The following is a 24,843-nucleotide window of genomic DNA, read 5'->3' on the forward strand; positions in this document are numbered from 1 at the left end:
TATATCCACATATACCTAAATTGTAATGCTAGCTATATTATATAAGTACATAAATATATGCCTTATATTATCATCATAGAATTCTGAAAATGCTCCATCTTATACAACTTTATTCTTTTTCAACAATTTGGATTATATTACCTACAATCTTTTTTCTGGAATTTCATCTTAAACATGAAATCTCTATATTTCTTCTGTGATGTTGTCAGGGTGTGAACAGTATAACAAACGAGTGTACCTCTTCATGAGAGAAAAACTCTTGTCAAAATAATATCAGGTCCAACAAATGCAAGTGCTCCCTACCCTCCTTTCCCTCTATCATAGCTCACACATTCACTGTAAAGGCTATTACATACTGACAGAGGGAGAGAGAAAGAGAGAGGGAAGAAAGGAGGGAAGCAGGGAAACTGAGAAGGAAAGGACAGGTCTGCAGAGAGAGAATGGAAGGTGGGAGGGGGTGTTGAAGAGGAAGAAAAAAAAGGAATGAATAGAGGGGGGAAGGAGTAAGAGAGAAATAAGAGAAGAGAAAGAGGGATGATGAGAGAGAGAAAGAGAGAGAGAGAAGAAGAGGAGGAGGAGAAGAGAAGAGATGGAGGGGACCAAGGAGGAAGAAGAAGGAAAGAAGGGAGGGGGAAAAGGAGTGAGGGAGAGAGAAACACAAGAACTTGTGTAAGACAGCCAGATTTTTTTTTAAGGACTGAGATATGAAATATGACATTGAAGTCACATTGTCATTGTCTGTAGTGCGAGGCTTGGGCTTCCTGAGACTCCCCTCTGTGTTCTCAAGTCTTACACCAATTTGATGGTATTGTCGATATCATCTCATTAGGAAGTGTGGGGACAGTCCAGTAGGGGCATGCTTTGTCATGCCAGCAATAGGCATCTCCTGAATTAAGTGTGCTTGCAAACTGCCTGAGGACTTTCAGTCTGACAGACCAGAATGTTTGATCATGCTCCAAACTGATCCGGGAGAGACGGCCAAATTTTGGTTGCTAGTTTCTTTTGACACCTTTGCACAAGCTAAGGGGTAGTGAAATGAGGAAGGCACCAATACCAATGGCTTGTATTCATATATAACTAAGACCAATTAAAGTACTTACAATGAACAGACTTGAGCCTTTCTTTCAGAATGAATTAATGATTAATTTCCCAGTTGTGAAATGAGGCAAGTAGATTGCTAAAAGACAGTATTTTTTGGGTAAAAAGCTAATCTTATTTTATGCTTTTATTGCCCCAACCTTGCCCTAAAAATCCAAGTAGGGGAGAAAATTGATATAGATCCTACATATCCTTTCTTATATATGACTTCTGTGAAAAGCTAACAGGATTTCATGTGTATTCAGCTAATTCTACTAGGTAGATGCTACTTTAATGACAACACTAGGTGGATTTGAAGGCAGTTTCTAGTGGGAGACTACTGTCTAGCATAATATGACAGATGTATTCAAAAGCTTCATGCAATTTAAAGGTAACTTTATGCAGGATGCCCAAACCAAATGTCTCTTAGATATAGCCTGAAGGTTCATATCATCAAAATAGATGCCAGCCTAAAGTTAGAAATGGGTAAGAAATCATTTTCAAAAACTCCTTATTTTGAGATGTGATCAAGTACATGTTAAAATGATTTAGCATCATCTTTAAGAAATTATTAGCAAAAATAGGTATTAGTATTCTAAAGTTGTGAAGATCAGCGAATTCAAAGTATCTCTCTGAAAAAGAAGAAAGAGGAAACAGGGAAAAGCAGTGAAAATGACTCTTCTTCAACTTTATGATCATTTATTGATTAGAAGAAAAGATAGAAGTAGAAAGGGGGTGATGACTTATAATCATAGAGACTGCCTTTACCTTTGCATTCTCAGTGTTTAGCTTAGTGCCTAGCACATAGCAGATGCTTTTTTTTTTTAACTTGAATAACTTTGTTGACTAAAAATGAGGAAAAGGAAAATGGAGAATGAGACAGGAAGGTTAATAGTGATGTTTCATTTAAAATGGGAGGGGGGGGAATGTATGGTCACCAAAGTAGGAATCAAAATGTAACTCCCCCAAATCATACCTCAAAGCTTTAAAAATAAGGAATGACCTATATTTGGAGTTATTTCTGAATGTCACTTTGTGAGGAAATTAGAGTTATCTGTGATGATGTTCTTCTAGGGGCAGAGTCTCCCTTAAAATTGGAAAAGAGTTTAGAGACCATCTAGTTCCAGACTCTTCATTTTTACAAATGAAATTACTGAACCTCAAGGATATGAAATTAATAAACATCGACTGATTAATTGGTGAAGATCACATAAATGCCACCAATGGAGCATTCTGTCCCTTCCAAGAATTCCTTTTTTATTTCAATTGATTTCGATTGACTAGAGGCCTGCTCCTGGTTTGTTAGGGCTGGGGCTGTGCTAGACTGTGCTCCATTCTCAACCAGGTGTGACAAACCCTTCTTGATGACCTTCTAAATTGTCCTTGGCACCTGCAGGCTGAGAGGTATGGAAACTGTCACTGCTACTACTAATTCAATCACCAGAAGGCCTCTTCCTGGTCTTCTGGGACTGGGGCTGGTCTGAGTCCACAACAGATCTTTCCTCCAAACCTTCCAAGTCGTCCTGGGCTAGAAAATTCTGTCTTTCTGTGGGTTCTGATGCTCTAGAATTTTTAAAGAATCATTATTTAAAGGTATTTGGAGGAGCTTGGGAGAGAGCTCAGGTGAGTTCCTGCCTTTACTCTACCATCTTGGCCCTACCTCCATCAATTGACTTCTAAAAGCAAACTCCATAGGCCCAGTCTATTGCTGTATGTGTTTTATATCATCTTGCTCTTTTAAATGAATTGTTTTAAACTTTATTTTGCCTGCCTGGTTTAAACTCTCCAAGTCTGCCTTTAATTAAAGCCCTCTTGAGTGGGCCTGCTAGGCTTGAACATATTGTCAAGGAAGAAAGGAATAGTCTGGACACTTTAATGAGATCTTTTCACTTTGGATCCCAAGTCACTAGGGCAGTGACCTGAGTAGGTGCTCAGAGACTCTTCCTTCTCAATGCAAGTTCAGGTCTGAGCTCAAGATTGACACTTATACCCAATTTGTTGGAAATTGCTTGAGGGTTTATTTTGTTGTTATGGCATTTTAGATTTTTCTCTCTTTCTAATGAATCTTTCCTTCCTTTCATTCATTTATTTATTTATTTTACAGCCAAAACTGTTGAATGAACCAGCTTTAGGAAATATTTAAAAATGTTGAAGAGCGGCCAAATTCATAGATTCTGAGAATTTAAGGGACATTAGCAACTATTCAGTCTTTTTCTTTGATAAATAAAGGAACTGAAACTCAGAAAAATTAAATAGATTGTCCTTAGTCACACAGATAATTAGTACTTAACAAGGTATAGAACCCAGATCTCCTGATATTCAATTCAATCTCCTTTTCACTACAGTAGAGAATCATCAAATTTTTCTAGTTGTTTCCGAGATCAGTCAGTCCTATCTTTCACAAAAAATCTTTGGCAGCATGATTACAAGTACATATCTAGCCTCTGTTTGAATCACACTGTTTCTTTAGTAACTTCTATTTTATTTTCTATATAATCTTTCATAAAAATCAAATCCTTAGCTGAATCTAATCCTTTGTAATTTCAAATCTTGGATTAAATTAAACTTCCTTGAGTAATTATTACCCTCTCCCAAAACATTCACACACACCACACACATACACACACACACACACACACACACAAATCCAGTAGTAATAGTAATAACATATCTGTAGCTTTAAGAGTTACAAAGCTTTTTCCTTACATGCTGATGAAGATGGTGGTCTGGTTTTTTTTTTTTTTGAGGAGAAAGGGCAGTTTCTGACCTATGATTTCCCAGGGTGCCTGGAGATGCCTTCTACCAGTGCATATCAGTAACTCATCTGTTAGTTATAGCATCTGGGAGCTGGCTGGGGCACTGAAAGACTGAATGATTTGCCATCGGCTATCTAGCAAATAAGTGTCAGGACTGGGATGTGAACACCAGGTTTCCTTGAAGTCTAATCATTTTGCTGTCCTCTCTTTATGGATGGGAAAAGAAAGGCTCAGAAACATGAAATGAGTTGTTCATAGTCACATAGCTAATAAGAGCTGAAGAAGGGATTTGAATCTAGCTCTTGTGATGCCAAATTCAGCCCTCTTTCTACTCCCTGCAGTGTGAATTTAGATGGAATAAATAAATAAACTTTGAGTTTTTTCCTTGTTGTTTTTGTTTCATAAGTTCATGGTTGATCATGAGGGGGTACAATGCAATGACAATGTTGGACTTGGAGCCAGGAAAACCTAATTTTTGACTCTTATCTCAGACACTTAATAGTTGGTTAAATCATTTGCCTCTCTCAGCTTTAGGTTCCCCATTCATAAAAGGAAAATAATAATGGCACCTAGTTTTCACTAACTACCAATCCTACAATGATAGCACTGTTGAGAGGATCAAATGAGAGACCATATGAAAAGTGATTTGTCAATTTTAAAGCACTCTAGAAATGCTAAATGGTGTTAATTTATTTATACCAGACTGTTCATGAGATGTTAAAGGTATGTAGGGATTGGTCCAGACTGTTTTAGTGAAGTTCCCATGGTTGACTTCTTGCGGTTATTTATCGTGGGCAGAACTCTGTGCTGAATGAAACAAGGCTCCTCCAACATGACATTCTTTTTTTTTTTTTTTTTTTTTTTTTTTTGATCAAGTCGCCCTACACCAAATATGGGAAAGTCTTCAGAAGCCTGTTTTCTTAGAGTAGATTCAGAGTATATGAGCCAATCCATCTGAAGAGAATTACTAATCAAGTCAGAGTGAGGGAAAATCGAAGGTTGGGTACAAGCTTTAAAAACCAATTTTGGCCAGAAGATAGCTTATTTATTGGGGAGCTTTTTGCCACGAAATGAGAGGTCCTTGCAATTACTCTGATGCAGAATAATGTTTTTAAAAAGAATGTTACTTTTGAAATAATTCATTGGCAGACAAAAGATGCTGGACTCCCAGACAAAATCCCATGAGATCTTCCCCCCCAAATGCCTAGAGTTGACAGGCAACCATTTGAGGGAGAACTGATTTTAGATCAAGAAAACTGATTGTAAATAACTGCTATGAAATGAGATCAATAGGATGAGAATCAGACTGAGAAATTATTTTTTGTTTTGGGGGGTGTGTATGTTTATATGTGAAGATGCAAGTTTCAGTGCTAGACATAGCCCCAGAAAGATAGAAAAGACATGACAAGATTCTTGCTGGCTCCTTGTAGTAATTTGGCTTTATCTTTTTTTTTTTTCTGTCTTTTCCAGAACAATATCTTTCCTGAACGTCTACTAAACTACATAGTTCAGAAGGCCAGAGGAAGTAGCCCCGAACTGACCTATGTTCCCATATCTCATCCAAATTATCCTGATAATCCCTCGAGGGCCTTCAGTCAAATTCAGCCGGACACATTCTCCTACACCTCGGACCCAGATCTCGACAAGCAGAATCTGATGGCTGCTCTCAAGGCCTACATGGCCCAGAATGTGGCGAAGGAGAACCCTGACAAAGGCTCCAGTGGCAGGACTAGAGACGGCCCTCATTTTGGTGATCGATTTCTCTTGCCGTACAATGAAGCCTTCTCCAAAGAGGAAGAAATGGATGTGAAGGCAAAGCCACTTTTCCTTCTGCAAACGGGCTTGAGAGAGCTAAGACCTGGTTCTGGATTGTCAGTTCAAAAATTGGTGTCTGTTCCTGGGGATGCAAAGGACTCTCAGAACACGCTGGAAGGTAAAGTAAACTCATTCCCTTCCTTCTCTAGAACCCAGGTGTTGAGTGCTGAGACCTGGCCCATACTCCTTGTCACCAGGCCCCAAGCAGTAGCTGCATCCTGAGGACTTAGTTTTTCATGTTTATTAGTTTTCATGGCAGCACATTCTTATGGAAAACACTTGTGTCTAGGTCAGAGATGCATTTCAACTGAATTTCCTTTTTTGGTTATAGTCTTAGAATAATTCTGTTGAAGACATTTCAAGAGCTTTTTTCTATACTGAAAATGATCAGTGTGTGATGGATCAATGTGTGACTCATATTCCATAGCTTGTATCAGAACATAGTGAATTATAGCAGGAAAGCTTCAGTCTTTCCAAAGCCTATGACCCTATATAGAAGCTCCAATATAAAGATTTAGTTGAAAGAATCCTAGACCTATATTCAAGAAAATGCTCAATTAAAATCCTATCTGTTATGGGTTAGACAGTTTTCTCATCTTTAAAATGGGAATAATAATAACGCCAATTCTTAATTTCTTGTTTTATCATGAGGCTCAAAATATGTGCAAAGAACTTGAAAGCACAATAAAAATGTAAGTGGTGATTATTATTGTCATTATTCCCATTAACATTAAAGTGATTGTAAATTCCCTGAATCTGTGATCTCTATTTTATTCTTCTATTTAAAGAGAAAGAAAACTTAATCATAGGTTTTTGAAGGAAACTTGGCCATCGGTTAGGAGCCACTATTAGTGGCTCTATTAGTATGTATTTATTTCAGAATGTCATGTGGTACAGTAATATCAAGCAGATAAAAAGCAGGAACAACTGACATTGACTTTGAAAAGTATATATTCACATTGTGTTCTATTGCATTTTTATTCATTTTGGTAAATACTTCCCAATTACATTTTATTCTGTTTCAGCTACATTAGGGAGTGTTGCCATGCTTGTAGATTCAACTGTGTTTGACAATTCTTATATAGTGTAAAACAGAAGTCACACACAGTCTCAAGCAGTTTTTATTTCTAGTAGGAACATTATACAGCTAAATTACAATACAAACTAGTAAAAACAGAAATGCTATGTGAACAGGACAATTAAGATTTGGGGTCTCTAAAGGAGAAAAAAAAAGTATTTTCAGTTGAGATGGCTAGGGAAGATTTAATAAAAATTTCCTGACCGAGTAACCGATGGGAAAGAAATACACATATATACACTTTCTCCAAACTTTTAGTTTAGGGTCTTTTTTCATTATAACATGTACATGCTTTGGGCACTCTGGGGATTTAATCAATATTCAACAATTTCTCAAAGTAAGATCATTTTTCATATAGGCCTCTGCAAAAAACTGACAATATCATTAGCCAGAGAGGCCACTAGTGTAAAGCCAAGAATGATGAAATGGAAAAACTTACCCTCATCTCCAGATTCCTTTGTGAAGATGTAGGGGACACACTGATATCAAAGGGCATCTGGCACAGAGGTGGTCCTTAATAAATGTTTATTGACTGAATAATTGCCTGACTTTGAAGGTGCCATGTAGAGCTGAGGAGAGAGAGAGTGCATTTCAGATATGGGGAAAACACCCAGGAAAAAAAGCTATGAGGAAAAAAGATGGAATATCAAACATGGGCAAGATTGGAATCAGTCAATCAATCAATATTCATTTAGCACTTAGTTTGTGCCAGGATTGGAGCAAAGGTAATAGAAAGGGAATCTTATGAAATAAGGCTGGAAAGACAGATGGAAGCCCAGTAGTAAAGGGCCCCTAAATGCCAACTTCATGGTTTTGTATTTTAGCCTAGAGGAAGGAGGGAGCCATTGAAAATTTGTGGGTAGGGGAGTAGCAAGATCAGATTTTTCTGATCTCTTCTTTAGGAGAGACAAGGTCAGATATCTAAGATTTTTTTTTCCTGCTTTATTGATCTATGTAGTATAGCTATAATACCTTATTATTGCATATAATCCGATGAAATAAATTGTTGAGCTACATGTCCCACCTTGAACATTGGGCTCTTCTGTGAGCCTTAATTTGATTTGCATGTGTTTACCCAGTTTGTGTGTCAACTCGTCCTCATCCACATCTATCTGTCAGCGTTACCTAGTTTAGATTGAAAACTCTCAGAGAACAAAGCCTGCTCTCCATTCATAGAAGGGCATCTAATCAGTGTCCCTTTGATAATGATGATGATTTTAATTTTTGAATCAGAAAACTTCATTGAAACACAGACATTTGCTCTGAAGAAAATCTGGCCATTTTGAGGTCATTTTCACTTGAAAGGAAACACCTGCTACCTCTATAATACTTAGAGAAGGCCATTCATATTTGAGTGTAGACAAATGTTGTGTCCTGTTCAAAATCTAATTATACCTTTTGGCAAAGAGTTCCAACTAGTCTCTCATCCACCTGATCTCTGGAGCAGGAGTTGTTTTCAATGATTTGTGTCCCGTTCACATGAATCGCCACGTGCAGTAGGTTTCCCAGTATGTTTTCCAAGCCAAAGCAGCCCAGGTTTCTATTGAATGGAATGATTTATCAGTGAGGTTTCAGCAAACCCTTGAATATAAGCTCCTCTCTGCATGCTAGGGAAATTCAAGAGAATGAAGCAAAGGAGCCATCTGTGTCCTTAAAACTTTGTAATTTAGGACAACAAAGTTCTCGACCAGTATTCTAGGAACATATGTATCCTTTTATTTCTCTATGCAACTGTAGGTTATAGACTTAGAATGAGAAAACCATGTGGGAACACAGACAGCCTCGTGTCTAGGGGTTTTTTGTGTCATGGACCTCTTTGGACATCTGATGAAATCTGTGGTGCACCCTTTTTCAGAATGTTTTTAAAAGTATAAAATAAAAAATGAATAGCTTAGTAAAGTGAAGGTTAGTCAAGATATCAATGTGATTCCCACTTCCCTTCTAACTTCTAGTATCACTTTGGCAATCTAGGTATTTCAGGTTAAGAACCTTGTGTCTAACTCTCTCATTTTACAAATGAGAAAAAAAGTTCAGCATTGGGGAGTTATTTGCCCAAGATATATTAGTGATTAAGGACATGTTCAGAACTGGACCTCAAGTAACTTTCACTTCTCTCATTTGCACGCTGACTTTACCTTCTAGATTTATATTGCCCACCCAGCAAGTTTCTTGGCCATCTCCCCTTGATATAAGTTGATGTACATTCAGAACATGCCAATTAATTTTCATATTATCCTAAACAAAGCACTATTAGGAAATGCCAGATGCTCTTAACACAAAGAAGTGAAGAACAAAATAAATTGCAAAGCCATAATAGATTTTTTATTATTATACCCCTACCTCAATCCTTATTCTAAATTGAAGATAATTGAAAGTTAACTAGAGTGGGCATGTGTACGACTCTTTTGTTGGAACAGTCCTCTGGATTTCAAAACCCAGTTTGGATTCTTGCCAAAAAAAAACAAAAAACAAAACTCTTTGGTTCATGCCATCCAAGAAATCCCTGGAACTTCAGGGTGTGGTACATTTTGCTTTCCCTAAAGGTTTTTAAGCTCCCCAGTAAATATTGATGGTAGCAAGAACACTAAAGACTGAAAAAAGGATTTACTAGTACAACAAATATACCAAAGGATTCACTCCTGAATTCATGGACAGTTAAGAAAAGACCCTAATCTTTTCCCACAGGCTTCCATGTAATCTGTCTAGTACTCCTTTTTATGACTTGAAAAAACAAGGAAGTTTATCAACTTCTGCCCCCCCCCTCTATATATATACATATACACATACATACATATATATGTATGTATGTATGTATAAACTTTTTACTTTTTACTGATCTCTCCTACCTCTCCAGTGTTTTTATACCTTAGCCCTTCTCTGTACTCTACATTCCAGCTACATTAGTCTTCTTATTCTTATATCCAATACTCCTTCTCCTCATTTTGGATTTTTATATTAGTTGTCCCCCACACATGGAATTCTCTTTTTCCTTAGCTCTTCTTGCCGGCTCAAATTGATTGAGCTCAAATCTCATCTTTAGAAAATCTTTTCCAGCCGTACCGACTTGCTATTGATATGTCCTTTTGATATTACCTCCCATTTACACTATTTAAAAAAAAAATCTCATATATATATATATGTATATATATATTTGTTTGCATGTGGTCTTCCTTATTAGAATATAAGCTCCTTGAGAGCAAGGAACCATGTTCTTACCTTTATATCTCTAGTACCTAACATAATAAATACTTAATATATGCTTGTTGACTGACTACATGCCTCTCTTTAAGTTTGTAAGGATCTGAAAGTCTCCAACTTGCATTGACTTCCATCTTTTTGCCTATATCTTTAGGCCCCCCATTCTTTTTTCTTTCTCTTCATCTTTCCTCTGAAACTCTTATACAGAAGCAGCTTCTCCCTAGTACATAGACCAGGAGTCCTCTGGTATATATGGAGTAAGTGGTGCATCCTATACTTCTTGACACATGAACCCTACATATACAAATTTATAACAACAGATACTTTTGTCACTTTACCCCAGATCCATAATATTTATAAAGCATGGGAAGATAGCATAGTCATTTAACTACTGCTCTTCTGAATGTTACCTGGAGAATGGGCCAGTTCAATATAGCATCCAAGTCCCCAAACCCTGACAAAATTTCCTGGGTTTGTTATTGTTCAATTATTTCAATTAAGTTTGACTCTTCTGTGATCCCATTTGGGATTTTCTTGTAAAGATTCTGGTCTGCCATTTCCTTCTCCAACCCATTTTACAGATGGGGAAACTGAGGCAAATAAAGTAAAGTGATTTGCCCAAGATCACACAGCTAGTATAACCATATTTGAGCTCATGAATATGATTCCTCCTGGCACTAGGCTCAGCACTCTATACAAAGTGCCACTTAGCTGCCCCATTTCCTGAGTTACCATTTTCCAAACTCTATTCTTCAGAATGTTGGTGTTGCATAAAATGGAATAAAAGCTCTGTGAGAAGATTTTAAAGGCAGTGATCATTTTCTTCTAATATATGAGACATGAAGTTAAGAATATTGCAAAAATAGTTATGTGCATCCATTTTTTATAGTAAATAGCCATAATTTCTGCTATTTTGCTCTAAAAATTTTCCTTCCCTTGAATACTTTACTGAGAAGTATTCATGGGATTATAATGTCCATGATTAAAGGGACTAGGGAGATTATCTAGAACAAGGTTTCTTAACTTTTGCTGTTGTGAACTCTTTGGCAATTTAATGCAGCCTAAGGACTGCTTCTAAGAATTAAATTGTGCTTTTGAATGCAGAAGATAAAATACATAGAATTATAAAGGAAACCCATCATGTTGAAATAGTTATCAACAGTTATCAAAGCATATGTTAAAAAAGTTTCTGGAGCCACAGTAAGAATTCTGAGCTAAATGATTCCTCAAATTTTTACAAATAGGGACTGTTCATTGAGATGAAGTAATTTAGCCAAGAGCTCACAAATAACTTGTACTGGAGATACAAGATTCATACCCTGAACCTCTGATTCAAACTATCTTCTTTCTATTCCATACTCTCTTATTTACTTTACTCTGATATTCAATACTTGCTTGATGATGACAGTGATAGCCTAATTTGATAAAGAATTCTAGATGATTGGAAACTAGAAAGAACCACATGGTTGCATTGGTCCATCCCAAGTTTGATAATTTCATAATCCTATAAATTCATGATACTTAAAAGCAAATGAAACAATGTAATTTGCATCCTTCTTGATGAAGCAACCATGTGGTTCTTTCTAGTTTCCAATCATCTAGAATTCTTTATCAAATTAGGCTATCACTGTCATCATCAAGCAAGTATTGAATATCAGAGTAAAATAAATAAGAGAGTATGGAATAGAAAGAAGATAGTTTGAATCAGAGGTTCAGGGTATGAATCTTGTATCTCCAGTACAAGTTATTTGTGAGCTCTTGGCTAAATTACTTCATCTCAATGAACAGTCCCTATTTGTAAAAATTTGAGGAATCATTTAGCTCAGAATTCTTACTGTGGCTCCAGAAACTTTACTAAGGATGTTTGAGTTCCCTTTGTGAAGCTCATCATGTTGTCATTTGAAAAATCCTTATATAAGTGCCCATTCTCTGTAGGGCAAGCCTATAGTTGTTGTTTTTCAGGAGTCATTGCATGTTGATCTCCTTTTTCAATTCTTACATATTTGATATTTGACATTTTGCGTAATTGCCTTGTGATATCACCTTCAGAACACAGAAAGCTACTTAAAATGTCATTCTAAACAGGTCAGAGCCTCAGGTTTGTGTGGTATGCTTATGGAGCAAAAGAACTGCCCACTTTGATCCTTTTGATCCTCAATTGTGTTTTCATTTCATGTTCCCCATCTGTCCCATCAGGGCTCTGAGAATATTTTTTAAATGTGCAGCTTTTTATTTTTTTAAGCTCTTATGGCTTATTGATTCAGAACAGAAAGGAGCTTTAGAAAGGATCAAGCCCAGCTTCTTTATTGTGCCTTTCTTTGTATCCCCAGAGCGCAGCATGGTACCTGGCACATAGTAGGCACTTATTTTTATATTTTTAATTAAATTTCAAATGAGGAAACAAACCCAGAGAGATTAAGGGAAATGCCCAAAGTCATAGAAAAAGTACATAAAGGAGGTGATGAGAAAATTTTTGAGGAAATGCTGTGTTGATAATGCCTAAGGAGTTCTGACATAAAAAAAAAATGTTTGGCAGACATTTTTAATATACTGCGGCAACTTGGTGATGTGATAGTGTGCTGGATTTGAAATTATATTTTAAATCCAAGTACTATGCCTGGAAGACTTAATAGCTATAGGACCTGCAAGTCCTGTATCCTTGTGCCTCAGTTTCCTCATCTGTAAAGGTATGGGATTAGATTCAGTGGCATCTAGGATATTCTAGAATGATATCTATGATTGTACATTATAGTCACTGTAAATGTATTATTGACCCAGAATTTCCCAGCATAGTTATATACTAACCCTTTCTCCAACTTGTGTTTGTTTTATTACTGATTCTTTACATTGAAATAATTTCCAGGGTTATATTCTATGGTCATAATTTTCTAAACAGAAATGTTATATAATCTTTCTTTAAAAAGAACTACAAAATGAGAGTGACCTCTGATTTGGGGGTATCTTAAAGAACATAAAAGAAGATTATGAACAGAGATATATTAAAATCATCTTGTTCAGGTTCTGATTGTCATTTTTTTACTGTGGAAATTAGCAAACACTACAAATCAGACACTGATTTAATGTTTTGTTGATTGTCTAGACTTAAGAAAATGATGGAGAGAATATTAATGCATATTCAGCTTAAAAGTATATGCTACATCCAGTTGTTAAACATTTACCCTGATTATGAAACATATCTTTCTACTCTTTCTAGTTCTAGTGAAGGGGGAAAAAAAGAGGTAAGTGGAGAGAGAGAGAGAGAGAGAGAGAGAGAGAGAGAGAGAGAGAGAGAGAGAGAGAGAGAGAGAGAGAGAGAAATTCTTGATGGTTTAACTGAAAGGTTTATTGCCCAAGAAATTAAATACCAGGAAACACTGAAAGTGGTGATGAACCTTGTTAATTGTAGATCTCTGACAAGAGGCTACCTGGTTAAGTATTCCTTTCTCCCATTTTGGTTTTATCAAATGAGAGGACCATTATGTCAAAATCTCATGAGGCCAGTATCATCTCCAAGCAAAGCAGGTACAATCTCAGTAGATTCCCTCCCTGACTGCCCCTGCAATGCCTATAAGTTCCACCATTAGAGATTTATTACTTTGGTCTAAGGCATTCCATCTCAGGAAATGTCCTTTTAGAATCTAAATCCCTTAGGAGGACAATGAATTGACCAATTATTTTTTATCTTACAGTTGGTAGAGAATCACAGTCTTAGAGATCCTCTATGCCAAATCATGCCTGAATAGAAGTGCCCTTTTAATATATTCCCAACAGGTAGTCATCAAGCTTTCACTTAATATCTTCATTGATGGGGAACTTGTTACCTATCAAAGAAGGAAAGAAATGAAGGAAGGAAAAGTGGAGAGGAAGGAATGTAAAAAGGGAGGAAGAAAAGAAAAGAAAAATGAAGGAAAGAAAGAAGAAAAAGAAGAGAAAATAGGAAGGGAGAGAGAAAAGAAGGATAGAAAGATAAAAGGAAAAAAGAAAGGTGGAAGGACAGAAATATTATTTATATGCTTTGTGCCATACAATATGATAATGCTGAGGACAAAAATACGAGAGAGAGGGAGAGGGGGCGGGGGGAGGGGGGGGAAGTAGGCGCAGAGATGCCCTCAAGGAGCACTTGTATTCTAGTGAGGGAAGATAACCCAGAAAAGGGATCTGAATTAGCTGGGATATGGGGAAAGGGATGAAAATTCCTAGCACCAGCTGGAGAAGGAGTGTGAGTCTAGTGGAACAAGCTGTGGGAATGTTAGGTTGTTTTAGGGCAGGGAATAGCAGTAGAGGGATCCAGCATATCAGGATGAGCTCCAAAGGGATACCTTTCATTGTTAAGAAGTATATTTTTCCTCTGTGGATCCATCCTCTATTCCCACTTCTGCCCTCTGGAGCCAAATAGAGGAAGAAGAAAGGTATCAAAGACAACTTGGTCTATTCCACAGTTTCACCTAAAGCCGACTGTGCTTGCTTCTAAGCAGTAATCAGACAAATGCCTGTTCTCCTTTTGTTTTATCAAGAGTAAAAATATAGCATTTGCTATAGTTGGCTAGAGAGGAGAGAACACAGGGCTTGGAGGGAAGAGATCTTCCTCAATCAATCTTCTTTCCAGGGCCAAAACTTCTAGACCTTACCTGTAGTAATCAAACAAGCAAAAACCACCTATGAAGACTGCTTCCCCTGACCCTTCCTGTAATGGGCTGAGGCTTGAGTTGATGCATTGAGGTCCCAAGCACATGAGGCTAAATAGTAATTGGATCATACTCTATTAATATATAAGCTTGGAAAAGAATGGCCCCCGCCTACTCTTTGTGCAAGTCCTGATGTGTTGTATAGGAAATGACGATTCTGGTGGGTGGAGGCAAGGGAGTGTAAAAGGAAGGGGAGGAGAGCTCAGCCCTCACTTGCTCTGTTAGCTGATTTCCTGTCATAGCTGCCCATATTGCTATCGCAATCTTTCTTGCCGATATTTGCTATCGCAATCTTTATTCACCTCTTCACTTGAATAAAGACTGAAGATTTTTTCCCTTAACCTGAGTTCCTGACTCCGGCTGATTTAAAATACGCGATCATTACACCTTCCCATTAGAACAACTTCTGGTCCTTCCTTGCTGCCAGCAAGCCTGCTAAATTACTTGGGAGACAGATCTGTGAAAGCTTTAACTTACCCATAGTTTAACTAGAACCTTTGGGAGGGTTTATTGTATAAGCTTTTTTTCTGCTTAGTATTTCCTTTGCTCTATTTAAAAAAAAAGTTCCAACCTCTTCTTTTACTTTTTTAATGCTAGTCATTTAGAGCCACCTCCATTAACTTACTTAATTGATTCTGAAGTCTTTACTTAAAGATTTCAACTTTTGGAGAGTTCATTACCTTGATAGTAGCTCAGTCAACTTTTTGAATCATGCTAATTGTTAAGAAGTTTTTCCTTATGCCCAAATCGGCAATTCTACAATTTCCTTCTGTGGGAATCCCATTTAGGATGTTAAGATCACAGAATTATAGCTCCATAGATGAAAGAGACCTTGGAAGACAAGGCTATCTTTCTTGGTTATAAATGAGGAAACTGAAGTACAAAAAATTTCAGTGACTTGCTCAAGATAACACTGGTAGGGAGTGACAGAGACAAGATTCAAAGCAAATACTCTAACTCCAAATCCAGTCCTCTTTCCATTTGTCTTCAGTCTTGGTCCAAACAAAACAAGTCTAATCCTCATAATACAGCTAAATCCTGATTAGTGCAAATAATGAATCCCATGAAGTGGTCACATTATTTAAATCCCATCTCCATATATTTCCACAGAGTTGGAACCAATTACCATAGTTTACATAATTATGACTTTGAATAGTGTAAATTCAAATATATACAACCACTTCAGAGGATTCATTACTTGGACTAATTAGGATGTTTGTAAATAACGTGACCACTTCAGGAGATTCATTATTTGAATTAATCAATTGAGCTCAATTCCATCCAATAAACATTTATTAAGTCTGGCATTGTGCTAAGCAATGGAGATACAAATGAAAAAAGAAAAGAAAAACATTTCTTTCCCTCAAGGAGCTTGCAATCCAATGGGGAAAGACAAAATACAAAAGAAAATTGAAAAGAGGTAGAGAACTAGGAGATAATCAATGTGGGAGCATGATGTTTCATACTCATGTGGAAATGATAGTAAAGAAATAGTTGCTGAGCTTTCTATAAAAGAAGGCTTTGGATGGTATTTATAATTCTGTTGCTCAGCCTTTCCATCTTTAAGTCAAGACTTAGTGGTTCATGATACACCTTCAAGGGTTAAAATGATTTTAATGTGCCTCAGCCCTATCTTCTTTTCTTCAGGCAGAATATCTATTTTCCTACAGTATAGTTTCAAATGGATACTTGTTTGTCTATATCTTTGCTAAAATGTGGTGCTAAGGACTAAACTAATGGGATTATCACCTCTCTTGTCATATTGAGTAAGAGCCTGTCATCTGATGGTATGGACTTGTTCCAACATTCAGGACATTCTCCTGCTTTCTTCAATGACCTCATTCAGAAATGGAGAAAGAAATTTCAGGTAGAAAACAGAGTCCAGAACCACAGGAAAAATAGAAGCTAGTAGTCAATAAAATAATGGAAGTTCAGAACCCCTGGTTAGGAGCCTAGAAGTTTCACAAAAAGGGCTGTTTGAAGACAGAGCAAGGATCAAGGCTGGCAAGCAATTGGAGAGCAGAAGCAGACACAGTGTGCTAGAAACTCATAGGCTGAAATTGAGGAAAAACCTTCAAGCAGTAAGATGCCTATTCTCTTTATGCTATAATTAGGAATCATTTACTGGCTTCCCCCATCCCAACCCCAACAAGACTTTTTGTTGTTGTTGTTGTTGTTCTTTTTTATGGAGCCATGGGTAGTCTCTCTACAAGCACCTTTGAAATCAACCAGTCAGCCATTTGCATGAACAAACTAAATCCAAATAAAATAATTTGCTCAAGACCACGCAACTAGTGAGTAGGACTCAGCTGCGAATCTTAAAACTTCAAATCCAGGGTCTTTTTCACTACAACATTTTATATGCTTTCACTGTTTTCATAAAAACTATTCCTCTGCAGTGAATAGGATCCCATGCTCAGAATCTTTCCAGTAGGGATGTCTCTGTAAATATTCACAGTTACTCTTAACAAGTATGGAATGATGAGTACTTTTCTGAATTGGTATAGTTTAGTATCTACTCCCATGTTTTCCCCATATTGATCTTTAGCTATTTACAGGTATAGGTGATGGATATTTCTACAGTGACCCTGGGTGCTGCAGGCAGAGAGCAACTGCGGAGAAGTCAGGAGGTAGTTCTAGCTCTGATTTGCTTATAAAACTGAAAGAACCTGCAGGTCATGTTAGAAAGGAGTCCACAAAAGCACCTGTGGCCATTTGCTTTCCCATCCCACCCCCTCAGTGTGAGTTTTTCCCCCTTTTTATTTCCATTTTGTTTGAGAGTCAACTAGTTCTTTGTTGTAGGAACTGAACCTGCAGAAGTGGAGATAAGACTTTCCTGATATAATAGACTCATGGGAAAAGAAAAGAGCGTGGTTTCTTTTTTTAGTTAAGGGAGACAACAGAAGTAGAAATGAAAAGGTTATATTGTGAGCCACTCAGTTATGTGGCTTGTCCTGATGGGAAACTTTCCCAAGAATGAACAATGAATGACCAAAACAACAGCAATGGTGTCTGTAACAAGGAAACACCTTTAATTCTCAAAGTGCTTCTTTTATGTTTTCTGTAAAGCAGCCAGTTCGTGTAGAGCAGCACAGGGAAAACAGCAATAATGATATTGTTTCTATAGTACTGTCAGGGCCCTCTTTGCTCAATTGGCAGTTTTAGGGAGGAACGTAGCTGCTGTTTTCCAGCAAGCATTCTTTTTCATGTCCTTGTCAAAATTGTTTTCCTTGGCACAGAATAAGGGCAGGACTTGGAGTCAGAGGACCTGGATTCATCTATATGGTCTTATATTCATCTATATGATCCTGGGCAAGTTACATAACCTCTCCAGGTTTGGGTGGTCTTACCTATAAAATGAAGAGGTGGGGGAACCAATTACCACCTATTGAGAATTATCACAGATCTGTGTTTCAAGCCCTTATCATTTTGTCAAGTTTCAGTTCTCTATCACCAAATACCCACTGGGCATCTCAAACTCAATATTAACAATATCGCAAACAAAACTTATGTCTTATTTATTATATTATATATCTTTCACTTAAACCTAACCCTCTACCTAATCTCCATATTTTTGTTAGAGATACGGTTAATCTTCTAGTCTCCCAAGCTTGTCACTTCAGTATTATCACCTCTTCACTCTCCTCCACTCTATATGTCTAATTAATTGCCAAACCTTGACATTTTTACTTCTATTAACATCTTCTCTATCCAGCCTCTTCTCTTTAAGAACACAGTTAACCACCTTCATTTGATACCTGTCATCTCTCACCTAGATTAATGAATTGGCCTTCTAATTGGTCTCCTTGCTTAAGTCTCTCTCCATTCCAGTTTATCATCTATAAAGCTGCCAAAACAATTTTTCCCTAAATTCTGATTTGACCATATCACTGTCCTACTTGAAAAAGTCTATTTTTTTTCTGTTGACACTAGGATCAAATATAACCCTCTCTTTTTGGTTTTTGATGACATTCATGATCTGGTTCCAACATATCTTTCTAACCTCATTTCCAGCACTCTAGGGTTCAGCCAAATTGGTATTCTCTCTATTCTTCACATGTAGTAGCCCATCTTCTATCTTCCTGTCTGTTATCTCTCTCACCATTCCCATACATGGATTGCAATTGTTTTTTAACTGTGCTCCATAGATTCCCTCAGTTCGTTCAAGCTGTAGCTTAAACATCACTTTCTGCATAAAGACGTTCCTGCTTTACCAACTTTATCACTCTCCATATCCAATAGTTGATTTTTTAAAAAAAAGTATTTATTCTGTATATAACTGCATACATACATCTTGTCTCCATCAAAACAATGGAAGCTCCTTGAGAACAGGGCTTGTTTCCATTTTATTTTTGGATCTGTCTTCCCATCATTTAATCTAGTTCCTAGAACATTTAATAAATATTTTTTGATTGAGTAAAGTTAAGGTCATCATTTGGAGACTGGCCCTCTCAACTAACTGCTTCTCAATATTCTTCTCAATTAATTGACTTACTAAGTTAGTTAATAAATTGGTTTTGATCCTCTCTTTATTATGTTTTGAGGGGAAGTGTTTGGAATATGCTATATCTATGTCTATAATAATAATCTATTATACTATACTAAGAAAATAATAAAATTATAGCATTTTAAAGCTAAATAAATCTTTAGAGATCAATGAGTAGGCTTAAGCAGTTTTTACAAATAAGTCAGAGAATTATTGTGACTGGGTGGTATTTCTCCTTTGAAAAGTTTTTTTTTTCAGAAATGGAGGCAAAATAATACTTTTAAATGTTTCTCTTTTACAGTCTCACAAAAATCCTTCTAAAAAGCAAACCTCTTACTTGGTTAAAAGGTAAAGATGTGTAAATGTGTCCTCACAGAAGATGTAATAATGTTCAAGCTGTTTATCTTTGTAAAAATCTGTAAGGTGTCTAGATAAACTCAAACTCTGTTTTCTTGTCATCCATTATTCTGTGAATAAAGCTTTTATTGACCAGGCAAGATTGTCACTTGGTTATAAAGGCAGTTTCTGAGTCCAGCACTGTCCCTGGTTGATAGGAGGAGGGTATGAAAGACAGAACTGCTTTTTTTCTCAACATGTAGCATAATAGAAAATTTCTAAGTCTTATTTAGTTGGTATGGTTTAAAAAATTTTTTTAACCTTAGATTCACCAGAGATTGTCGTTGCCATTTTAGATAGTTCTTCCTCATATGATAAGTATCATTATTCTTGTCCTTGCCATCCCAGAATGATAATGTGCATCCAAGGGACAATAGCGGGTAATAAAGGACCTGAAGTAGAGTGATTTGAGTTCAGATATGCCTCTTAGATACTTCCCACTTTGTGATCATAGGCAAACTCTTCTGACACGTAGGTGCCTGCTTAAAGTCTCTAAACATTTTCATACATCTCTGTGTTTTCTACTTTTAAAAAAATTTACTGCAATATTCCAATTCACTCTGGTTCATGGAAAATTAGGAAAGGAAGATACAGGGATAAACTTTAAGTCATCTGAAAAAAAAAAAACCTTAGAGCCTTAGGAGACTATAAACTTCAAAAAAATCCATTAAGATATAATAGCCAAAAATAGTGCAATGGAAGATGACTTTTAAAAAAGTTGTAGTATCCTAGTCACAGTGTCCATTGTGAGTGTTGCGTTCAGTTTTAGATGCCATATTTAAAGAAGCATTTTAATAAACTGGAAGATGTCTGGAAGAAGGTGACCTAAGATGGTAAAGATGCAGAAAATGGCATAGACAGATGAGTTGAAAGAAATAGCCTTTTAATCTGGAGAAGAAAAATCTTAGCAGAAATATTAAAGATTATACAGAAGAAAGATCAGATATGTTCTTTTGAGTACCAGAGGACAAAATTTGGAAAAGTGATTGGAAGTTTCTGAGAGACAGATTTTAACTCCATCCAAAGGGAAAAAAATATATAATAATTAGAACTATTCAAAAGTGACATAGAATCCCTGGGAAGATTATGGTTATAGGATCACTAAAGATCATCAAGCAAATATTTATGTAAGAACTATTGTAAAAAGAAAGAAACAATGAAACAAAGAAGCATTATTAAGCATCTTCCATGTACTAAGCACAGTATAAGCATTTTACAAATATATCTCATTTGATCCTCACAATAATCCTGGTAAATAGATACTATATAATAGTATCCTCATTTAAAATTGAGGAAACTGTGGCAGAGATTAAATGGCTTCCTGAAGTTCACACAACTAGTAAATGAATTTGGATTTGAACTTAGATCTTCCTAACTCTAGACTCAGGGATCCATGAAACCACCTAGCTGAGCTCCACCTATCTTGGATTCTCCTCTAAATTCAGACTGGACTAGATAACATTTGAGTTCCTATCTTTTTTTTTATATAATTTAATATTTTATTTTTCCAAATTACATGTTAAAATAATTTTCAACATTCATTTAAAAAATTGAGTTCCAAATTCTCTCCCTCTGTCTCTACCTCCTTTATTGAGAAATCAAGCCCTAGATCCTTCACAGACTTACATGGGAAGTTTTAGGAAAAAGTTTGATTGTGGAGCATGGTGCCATATACCTGTAGTCTTTGCTACTGGGAAGACTGATACTGGTGGATTGCTTGAGCTCAAGAATTCTTAATTCTAATAGGGCTGAAGTCCTTTTGTATTTCTACACTAAGCCTAGAACCAAGATGATGTGCTTCTGGGAAAAGAGAACCGCCAGACTATCTAAGAAAGGGCAAATCAGCCTAGGCCAGAAAAACAAAGCAGGTCAATTTTCCATATAGAAGAATGGAATCATCTTTCCATCATGGGAGAACCAATCTCAAAATGAAACAAAAAAAATTCAGATTAAATGTTTTTTTCCCAAGGAAAAGGAACCTCAGCCTATTTATAAAATGGGGAATCACTTGAATGTCATGTGTAAGTCCAATGCATTGGTGAAAGGATAATCCCTAGATTTACTTCTATTATAGCTTATGGACATTTCTAGTAAAAAGTAAGCACTCTTTTCTGCTTCTTAAAATCCCTTGTTTCATTTAAAACTCAGTTCCAGGGCTAGTTTCCACTTGAAAAATTTCCTGATCTGATCAACTACTAAATGCCTCTCTTCCTTCTTCCTGCACCATTTGTATTTTTTTTTTGAATCAAACTTATTTATGTTCCTGTTACCTCAACTAAAAGAATGCAAGCTTTTTGAAGGCAAAGACTATTTCATTCATGTTTTTGAATTCCCAGCACCTAGCACAATGTTTGACCCTCTAATTGATGCTTAATAAGTATTTGTTAATTGACTAAAAATATCCTGAGCTTGAAATTGAAAGATTTAAATTGTTTCTGATTTATCTCTACCTTTATTGAAATGGTGCAGCTATCAAAAAGATCTTGGTATCTGGGCCAGTACTAAGCATGGGAACTAATTGTAATACCATTATTTGATTGATTTTATTGAATTGAAGACTGAAAAAAGGGATTTTTGTGTGAATTCTTTCCCAAGCTTTCTCTAGTCTACCTTTTCAGATTTATTTCCTATTTCTTCCCTTCATGGACCAAATATTCCAGCCAATCTGATCTACATGTTGTTTCACCAGTTCAGCATCCAGTTTCTTGACTCTATGCTCTTTTCCATGATGAGAATGGACCTGCTCTCTATTTCCTTCTCTTAGAATCTTTTGGTACCTTCAAAATTGAGCTCAGATGCAATCTCATACACGAAACTTTTCTTTTTCTTCTGAGTTGTTAGTACTTTCTTTGTCCCAAAATTATTTTACTTCCTTATTTTTTAACACATTTTATTTCCCAGTAGAATGTAAGCTCCTTCAGAACAGATACTGGTTTTCATTTTTGTCTTATATTATCAACACCTTTATGTTATCAGAACCTTTTATATATTTCAACAGCTGTAACAATGTATAACATAAATGTTTATTGAATTATTGAGTCACTTTCAGCCAGATTTTCAAATCTCATTATAATGTTATGAAACATTTTTATTTGCCTTTTAAAATCCATGTTATGTTATCCAATATCTCTGATGCTACTTCTTAAGTTACTTTTCTTTTCTTTCTCTTCTTGATGGAAGGCAGAAACAGTTGGTCATTCTTTGAATAGTAGTCTTCCAATGTTGGTAAGACAAGTCTTGGATCATATCCTATGGAAATTTCTTTAATACCCAAAAAGCTTCATTTTCTGAATCATTAATCAAAATTTTAAATGGCATTGTGATATAATGCATAGAGAAGCAGTTTTGGAATCAGTAAAGTCTATGCTCATATCTTGCTTCTGACACATGCTGGGCTAAGAGTTTAAATGGGTAAGCCATTTAAACTGTCAGCATTCTAGGCAATTTCATGATATTTTAAGTTATAGATGAGATGACTATCTACATCTAAGGAAAGCATTTGCACACTCAGAGTTCCTTATAGTGATGAAACCATGGGTCCAGACTGCTACTTTCCGCCTTTTATCTCCAACCATTGGTCAAAAAGGGAAGAAAATATTGTATGATGTTCTTCTGAATTCTCTATGGGTGTTATATAACAACATTGCTATTCAACATGGTGAAGAATAATGTCAAAAAGACTAGGACAGAATCTAATCAGGTCATAAATTTAGAGAAAAGAAGGATGTTACAGGCCATTCAATACAATGGATGAATGAAAAATAAAAGATTGATTAAGTATCTAAATACATGTCAAATGTTACTTTGTTAACCATCAGGTAAACTATCAGTAAAGAAAAAGCAGTCTCTGATCTCAAAGAGTTTACTTTTTAATTCAGAAAGATAATACACTTATTGGGAAGTGGTGGTCAAAGAAGGGACATTTTGTTTTGGAAAATTACAGGAATGCCAACTGGAGTCGTAAGGGAATAGAATGACATCCTCTGTCCTGAAACAATGAGAATTTTTTTTTTATTCTGAGTATTAAACTGGAAGAGCATAGAAGAGTAGAGGGATGAGTGCCAGCTGCCATGCTGAAAAATCCATTGAAGTGAAACATAGCCAGAGGCCTGGTCTAAATACAGTGGGACTACTGAGGCACCTCCTAATCAGGACAGCTCCCTCATTTAACAGTTAAGGAACAGTGGCTTAGAGGTGATAAGAAACTTTTTCCAGTGTCAACCAGGTTTTAAATAGAATAACAGATACAAAATCTTTTTTTTTCCCCAGTAAACAGGAGCTGAGAGAGGGGACATCATTTCCTCAAGGTCCCCTGAGCAAGCCAAGTAGCAGAGTTAGATTTAGAATGAAGAACTTATACAATTTTTCACATCCAACCCTCCATGATTTGTAGATTTTTATCCTTCATCCTCCATCTTTACATCCTGAAAAATGGACAACCCTCTTCCTCCCACCTATTCCCTATCCTCTTCTTGAAATCTAGGACCCTTTCTCTTCTATTAACATGTAAACAAGTATTTTTTTTGTATTCTTTTGGTAATACAGAAACCTTAATTCAGAATGTTCTGAAGGACTTCAGGAAGCAACAGGGGAATATGGATAATCTGAGTCCTTTGGAGCTGGCAAAGGTGGCTGATATGATTGCAGAGACCATGCAAAGTTCAAATACAGAAGAGGTGCCAGGAATTGTGGGAGTTGAGGCTGAAGGAGAACAAAGGGAGCAAGAAATGAAAGGGATTAACAGTCCAGAATCAAAAGACTACCAAGATGGTTTGATGGTTGAAGATAATTTACAAGGTGAGAGGCCTTGCTTTATGAAATAAAATCCTATCGATAGTCAATTAAATTTTGTATACTTATTTAGAGGGGGGCAGAAGTGGGTGGTATCAAGGTGTCAGTGAGAGATACAGGGGTTATCTGAAACCTGAGATATGGTTTCTATTGGGGAGAAAGGGATTTGTGGTAATGATTTTTATCTGGTTGAACTTTGCCGCTACAAGCTTTTTGAACAGGCTAAATCTTCTAAAGCAATTATGTTGAAAAGCAAATTACCATCTCTGAGGATGTATAATTCCTTTGTGCAGAGAGTGAGGTTTTAAAAAAATAATAATAGTATTTTGGATTCTGAGAGTGGATGCTTTCATCTATGGGAGCAATAAAATGAAAAAAAAAATTACTCTAGTTTTGGTCTTATGCTATGGCTCCATGAAGAAGTCGTCAAAGCTTACTCCCAGACAATAGCATTCTACTTGAGTGAGAAGGTCAAGTGAGATTCTCCTGGCCTTCTTTCTTCCAGACTGAGCTTCCTGATAAGCTGGTCATTGCTTAGATTTATTAAGGATTGGTAGCTTT

At 36.4% G+C, this 24,843-nt stretch overlaps 1 protein-coding gene across 1 annotated transcript in view; it reads left to right on the top strand.

Annotated features, from left to right (window-relative positions):
* PTPRN2 (protein tyrosine phosphatase receptor type N2) overlaps nt 1–24,843 on the top strand; it is a 1,504,085-nt gene that overhangs the window by 620,284 nt on the left and 858,958 nt on the right. Inside the window, exons 6-7 of the mRNA XM_051961686.1 lie at nt 5,304–5,766; nt 24,037–24,288. Coding sequence (XP_051817646.1) covers nt 5,304–5,766; nt 24,037–24,288 — 715 coding nt within the window. The remainder of the gene's footprint in view (nt 1–5,303; nt 5,767–24,036; nt 24,289–24,843) is intronic.

This window comes from Antechinus flavipes, chromosome 5 (assembly GCF_016432865.1).
Source record: "Antechinus flavipes isolate AdamAnt ecotype Samford, QLD, Australia chromosome 5, AdamAnt_v2, whole genome shotgun sequence".
In the NCBI taxonomy this organism is placed as follows: domain Eukaryota; kingdom Metazoa; phylum Chordata; class Mammalia; order Dasyuromorphia; family Dasyuridae; genus Antechinus; species Antechinus flavipes.